Here is a 6622-nt window from a genome sequence, read left to right on the forward strand (position 1 = left end):
CTATTGCTAATATATACATGTAAAAATACACAGATACTATAGGTTTTCTAAATAATAAATAAAAAGCAAACGAGTTTGGCCCAAGGTTTTTCAACGATCGACCCGTATGTGTTTTATTAATATACATTACTGATTTTCATAAAAAGTCGCTTTTTAAAAACGTCAAATTTTATAAAAGAGGTTTAATGCGTCGAAATTTCAAGCATAATTGTGAACATAGACAATTTGTATTTATTTATTTATCAAAAGCAATTCAGGATTTATTTTTATCGAGTTGTATGAAAATAAATATTTCACGGGTGGTAATAGCCACGAGTGAATTATGACAATTTTCATACCGCAAGTCCGTACATAAGTGCAATGGAGACATTTTATGGTAATTTGTTTTAGCATGTCACATGGAATAAATATTTTTGTACAAACCTTATCAATCTATTATCTTTTGTTGTATTATAAGAAACAATATTTACATGATTATCTTAAATGTTTGATAGAAGACAAAATATGACTTCTTATTCTGGAAGCAGAACACTTGTCAGTAAATGATTACATTTTCAATAAAACTTTTTTTGTTAATCTCACTACATCTGGCATATGTCAGCACGTTTGAGATATATCCGGTTGCGTTCATATAAGCTCGTGATCTATTGGGAAATCAAAGATTATTTGTGAGAGACCGCAGATTGAAATGTGTCTAGATTCAACGAATAGGACGCATAAAGTAACTGGTGATTAAAACTTTATACATTCTGTAAAAGACGGCTGATTTTTAAGTAACAAAAATGTTTCCGAAATTACAATTTCTCCTCAATCACTCCTTTTTTCTCGTTTGCATCTTTTATGGCAGTGCATTAAAAGCAATTATTAATCAAATCACTTTGTAATAATCATAAGATACCTCTTTTGGAACTAAAAATTCTCAACTTTTGTTTCCGAGTTTAGCTTGATAATAATAATAAGTGCTATTTTGCTTAGTAATTTAACAATATAATTTTCTCTGCGCCTTTTTCGGAAAATACAAGGTATTCTATAAGATTTTATAAATTAAAGTTAAAATAAAACTGAGAGGTTAAATGTCCAAATTGTTTTTTTTTACTGCGCGTGTACACTTCTTTACCGAACCAAATCAAATTGTCTGCGATGAATACAATTACGTGCCTTTCTTTTTTTAAAGCATTTTGTAAAATGTCTGCTTTATGTGAAACACAGAGTAATTGTAGCTGCAGACAAATCTATCTAGTTTAAATGACAATATGGAATGCAGCTTTCATTTCTTTAGACACTTTATATATTTTATTTTAGCATTAAACTAAGAACCACAATACATTTTAATAAAAGAGATAACAAGTAAATAAAGAATAATAAAAACATGTACCTAACATTTAAAGGAACTACACTGAAGTTTATAAGCCTAAAACATAAATTTTTAATTTTAACATAGATAAACATGAGCACTTAAAACAGAAATATAAATAAAATGTAACCAAGAAATATACAAGAAATACATTGAAAATCATAATTATGTTTGTGCTATTCTCAGTCCGATTTGAGTGAAATTTTGGGTCATTTTTCACTAATATAATAATTATGCTGCAAAAACGAAGGGAGCTAATGATCTGAAATTTTGCACATACCTTATTAGTATAGATCTACATCAAATGGAGTAATAATCTAAAAAAATTTATTTCCAGTCCCGTCATGTCAAAAAACCTCAGTGGAGTCCCTTTAAACATTTAGATTAAGAAAATCTGCAAAAAGAAAGACAAAACAATTTACAATGCTTTTACTACGTTCCATTTTGTCATTGATATTAACATAAATGGATTTCGCACGCTAAAAATACACCCTTAACACGAATCTGATAGCCTCGTGTGTCCATGCACTTTGTAATACCTAAACATATATTTTATACTAGCTAACGATACCCGAGTTATAGATATTAAATGCAGAAAATATTAATGTATAGTTGCGTACAATCTTTGCTGATTTATAGGTTTTGAGTAAATTTAATGAAATATAATAACCTCACATCAAAGTATTTTTTCTTTGAATTAGATGCAATGCAGTTTTGTGGCATCACTAAACTAGAACATAGTTCTCTGGAAGGATTTTTGTTTCATTTTCCATCTGGAAGTTTATCCATTATTGATGTTATTATATGGATAAGCCCTGTAATGCAAACTTGTCAAACGGCGACATAATCTTTTAATGGATATGACTTTATGGATACCTTAACAAAGTGTTTAGAAATCACGAACGAACCAAAAACTAGACTGCATAAAATTCCAGAAAGAATGTTTCTTTTATACTAATTCATTTAGGATAATTTCTGTATTCCGATTGAGTGTTTTTCAAAAAACCAAAGCGATTAAAAGAGCATATTCTGCTTTAAATCATTTAAATTTAATTTAATCAACGTAATAAAATGTAATAGATTATGTGTATCTAAATGATCATACCAGGGAATGTTTCCATTTTATCTTCTTTTCTTTGTGTAGTATGTGTATGATTTATCAGTTGGCTTGGATGTAAAAAAAAAACAAGTATTAAAAGCTCAATTTAGTATTTATACCAAAATAAACAACCTTAGGTGTACAAAAACTATCCAGCTGTTGAAAAATGACAAAGAGCCACTCTAAGTGATATGTAATAAAATTCGTTATCACAATAAATATTTAATTGAAAATAATATAAATCATATTTGACTTACCTTTGTATTTGTTAGATGAGAATAGAAATAATCAATGAAGGCGGCATTCGATGAACTCAGAATACATTTTAAGAATCACTCAACATTGATACAAAATACAACTTTCTAGATATTTTGAGACAGAGAATACAATAATATTGCTTCCCTTGTCAATCATTACTTCTTCCGCATTAGTATTTATGTATGTTTATCGTGCCTGTTAATGAAGCGGGGTCCGTACTCTCAGTGTCTGAAAGGGCGGATGGACCCTCATTAAGCCTAGCATACATATATACTGTTAATGAAGGAGATGCTTGCAACCTACTGTTACGATACGAACAAAAGTAAACTATAAATGCTTAATGTTTGCTATATCCAGGGGTTTGAAGAGAATTAAGCGATGAAATATCATTTTTAATAAACAATTTTAATTTTATTTATAGTCAAGTATTATGATAAGAGAAAATTACATAAAGTTAAACGCGTACACTGCTATAAGTACATGAAGTAGGCCAAAAGTAATTTGTAAAAACAAAAATTTTGCCACATGCCTCTATTGCATTTAAGATATCTTTAACTTCCTCTTTTTCTTCTTTCAACATAACCAAATACGAGATACAATCAAGGAAAATATCGCTTTAAAATGGATCTTCTGCTGATAAAAGCAAACGCAATAGCCTAAATTTTTTTTGAAACAATAAGTATCCACTATCCACACCTTAAAGTTTGTATCACGCAATTATTTAAATTAAATATGAATAATAATATCTGTCATATGTTGCGGTTCAGATCGGAATATCAGTCCCGAGGGACCCCACCCATTGGGCGGAAACGAGGCTTGCCGAGTTACCGCCTATGGGCGGGTTCCCAAGGGACGGGTATTCCGATCAGAAAAACTGCAAAGTTAACATGTGTCAGGTTTTTTCTTACTTATTCTGCAATATTATTTCATATTCAAAATTTTTACCTCAATAAAATATTTGTTTATGGAAATTTAAGTCATAATATCCATAACTATTTTCCAACAATAGCATATGAATTTACAACTTTAATAACAACGGCGAAATGACGTCATCCTAGGCACATAGGTTTCTTCTAAAATGATGTCATTTAACGGGGTTCATTTATTAAGTGCGCTTAATTGGCGTTGTTGTATGGTACGCGACTCATCTGGTACCCCCATAAGAAAATGCATTCCATGTCTAGGTTTTGCGGCTAACACTTTACTATTTTGTTTCATACGCCAAATTCCAGATGATGCATAATTTTGAATAAAAAGTTAACAAAATTTTAAGTTTATAATGTATTTGATTAATTTAGCGCTTGTAATAAACAGGACATTTTTCTAATCATCACGTTGATATCCACGAATTTTTTTAAACATTTAATAAAACATCATTGATTATTCAAAACATAATTATCACTATCTGAAGGAGAACGGGAATTTTTCAAGTAAACATGAAAATATTTTATTATTCATGTATATCACTCCATACATCCTTTGTAAAAAAACATTCTTGAAAGCACTCGCAAAGGGCGGTTTAATTGAATCTTAAGAAAATTCAAACCACACCTCGCAATTCACACAAATGACTTATGAATAGACTAGTTTTATCTTATCAAAACATCATTTGTTCGGCAATTATTGCTTTTAGTTAATAATGTTAATAACCCTTTCCCCCTTTAGGTATACAGTATTCGCTCAGATAAATGTTAGAAATGCTGACACGTATATGACAGAGTACCTCAAAAATACACACGGCTTTATATTCGTTTACATTATATGTTAAGACCAGTTGAATTTAAACGCTTAAAATGAAAATGGCAGTCAGTATTGTATTATACGTAACTATTTTCCTTACAAGGATTTTATATTTTGTCTATTGTGATTGTTCAAGAAACGGAGACTGTTGTGACAAGTACCAGTGTGAATACAGTTTATTTAAGAAATTTATTGAGTTGGAAAGCAAGCTTGGTTCTTTGGAAATTAGGTTTGAAGGTAATTTTGGTCCTATTCAATTATTCCTGAGCTCAATTAGATTGAAAAAATATACACAGAAATTATGTACATTTTACTTTTTGTCTCAATTCTTGAAAACAAAATATTTTTTTTATACTGCAAATTGTTTTCTTTTGTAAAAGTCAAGAATCTTTGATCTTGGATTAAAATATACAGCTGTCAGAGCTAAATCATTTACACAATTTACAAGACAATATTTTTATGTTGAAACAAGAATAGTTCGTTTTGATGGCTCTTTGTTAGGGTCTTAAATCGTAGGTGATTATATAAAAAAAAACATTTTGATAGTTGTATTTCAATAAGGTTGCTTAGAAAAACGAAATATGAAACAAAAAAGCATTTAGTGGCAAATGTGACAAACTAAATATGCGGAATTCTATTTCAGAAAATCGTAAGGAATCGGAAAACGCTCCAAGAAGCGGCGGATCAACCTATGTACGATGGGGACGCACGTCATGTACAGGACGTTCAAAGGAAGTGTACAATGGATATGCCGCGGGGACTGATCACAATCAGATTGGTGGAGCAGGCAATGCCGTTTGCCTAACAAATCACCTAAATGGGGACGATACACGTCAAAAGTCGAAACAGGCGCCTATATTTACGGGGCTGAATATAGTACAAGAGAATACACGGATTGGAATTACTTACACAACCATGACGTACCTTGTGTGGTTTGCCAAGTTCCAAGAAGTGACATTTTGATGGTCCCTGGCAGTAACATTTGCCCAACAGGATATACTTTAGAATACAATGGATATTTAATGGCTGGACATTACGGAAGTTCTACTTCTTCTGAATATCTCTGCGTAGATTCACATCCGGAGAAATTATATGGTGGCGTCGCAGATAAAATCGCAAAATTATTCAGTTTTGTTCAAGCTAGATGCGGTGCTCTTAAATGTCCACCATATGTGAATGGACAGGAACTGACCTGTGCTATATGCTCACGTTAGCCTACGTATTATATACTGTGCTTCAAAACATAAACATCTTTGAACTTGAGGAGTTCCTTTCGTAAACAAAGATCAGATGTAGTGTTAAAACTATTGAAGCACTTTCTTGAAAATATCATAACTAATAAAATGTTAAGCTTTATAATAAGAATGGTTTTGTGTTTAATCAAATAATACGCAAATTTGAAGGCACTTGATTTTATAAATTATATTCAATGTTGATGGCTTACGGTTATCTTACTCATAACGTCAAAGAGTTCACTATTTCCTAACATGGGCTTTAAATGTTTTAAAGTTTACTATTAGTGCTTTGATATAAATATTTTTTAGATTATATTTTATATGCTCATTATCATTTTAGTTATTGTAACCAATATAATTTTTTTATAGAAATTTGAATAAACTCGAAACACAACGCGAATACATATAATGTTTTATTTACAATGAGTCATGGGCATTTCTAAAAAAATACCAGTGACGTGTGATAACGTCACAGGTTAAAAGCATGGAAATTATATGAACATGTTTAACAATTACATTCTGTTACATAACTATTGCACTGTCATGCTCGTTTTTGCATCTCCTAAGACTGATTTGCGATTATTAAACTTTTATGTAACTGCCATTTTGCATTTAGACGTATTTTGCTTTTCCTTGAGTCGAGGCTAAGATGTATGTCAACAGTATTGTAAGAAAAAAAAATCTCACGAAGCTATTTCAAGTTACCTTACCAATTTATTAAAAATCATTATATAAATATAGTGCCTCGTATCTTTAGCGATTCAGTGTAAGATTTGATTAATTTATTCAGTACTCTTTAAAAGTCCTCAATAAGATATGTAACAGTTTGTCATAACACTAAAACATAAAAGCAGGGCAACTTTTATTCTGCCCTCAAATTTTTTGATACATTAAAAAATTGGAGCAGCAATTGCAAATGATATTTTAATGCAGCGA

General features: G+C 30.7%; 1 protein-coding gene across 1 annotated transcript; it reads left to right on the top strand.

Moving 5' to 3' along the window:
• The first annotated feature begins 4421 nt into the window (after positions 1–4421).
• Positions 4422–5939, top strand: LOC132740696 (uncharacterized). The gene is made up of 2 exons (XM_060728663.1): positions 4422–4688; positions 5095–5939. The coding sequence occupies exons 1-2, from the start codon at positions 4505–4507 to the stop codon at positions 5412–5414; spliced, it is 504 nt and encodes a 167-aa protein (XP_060584646.1). The 5' UTR covers positions 4422–4504; the 3' UTR covers positions 5415–5939.
• Positions 5940–6622: the final 683 nt, after the last annotated feature.

The sequence above is a fragment of the Ruditapes philippinarum genome, unplaced genomic scaffold (genome assembly GCF_026571515.1).
Source record: "Ruditapes philippinarum isolate M1 unplaced genomic scaffold, ASM2657151v2 ctg5946_1_1_1_1, whole genome shotgun sequence".
Classification (NCBI taxonomy): domain Eukaryota; kingdom Metazoa; phylum Mollusca; class Bivalvia; order Venerida; family Veneridae; genus Ruditapes; species Ruditapes philippinarum.

What these genes read in the sequence shown, in the direction of transcription:
- LOC132740696 (XM_060728663.1), top strand. Translation starts at nt 4,505, where the DNA reads ATGAAAATGGCAGTCAGTATTGTATTATACGTAACTATTTTCCTTACA. An exon ending in TTTGGAAATTAGGTTTGAAG is followed by an intron (nt 4,689 to 5,094) that starts GTAATTTTGGTC and finishes ATTCTATTTCAG; the next exon opens with AAAATCGTAAGGAATCGGAA.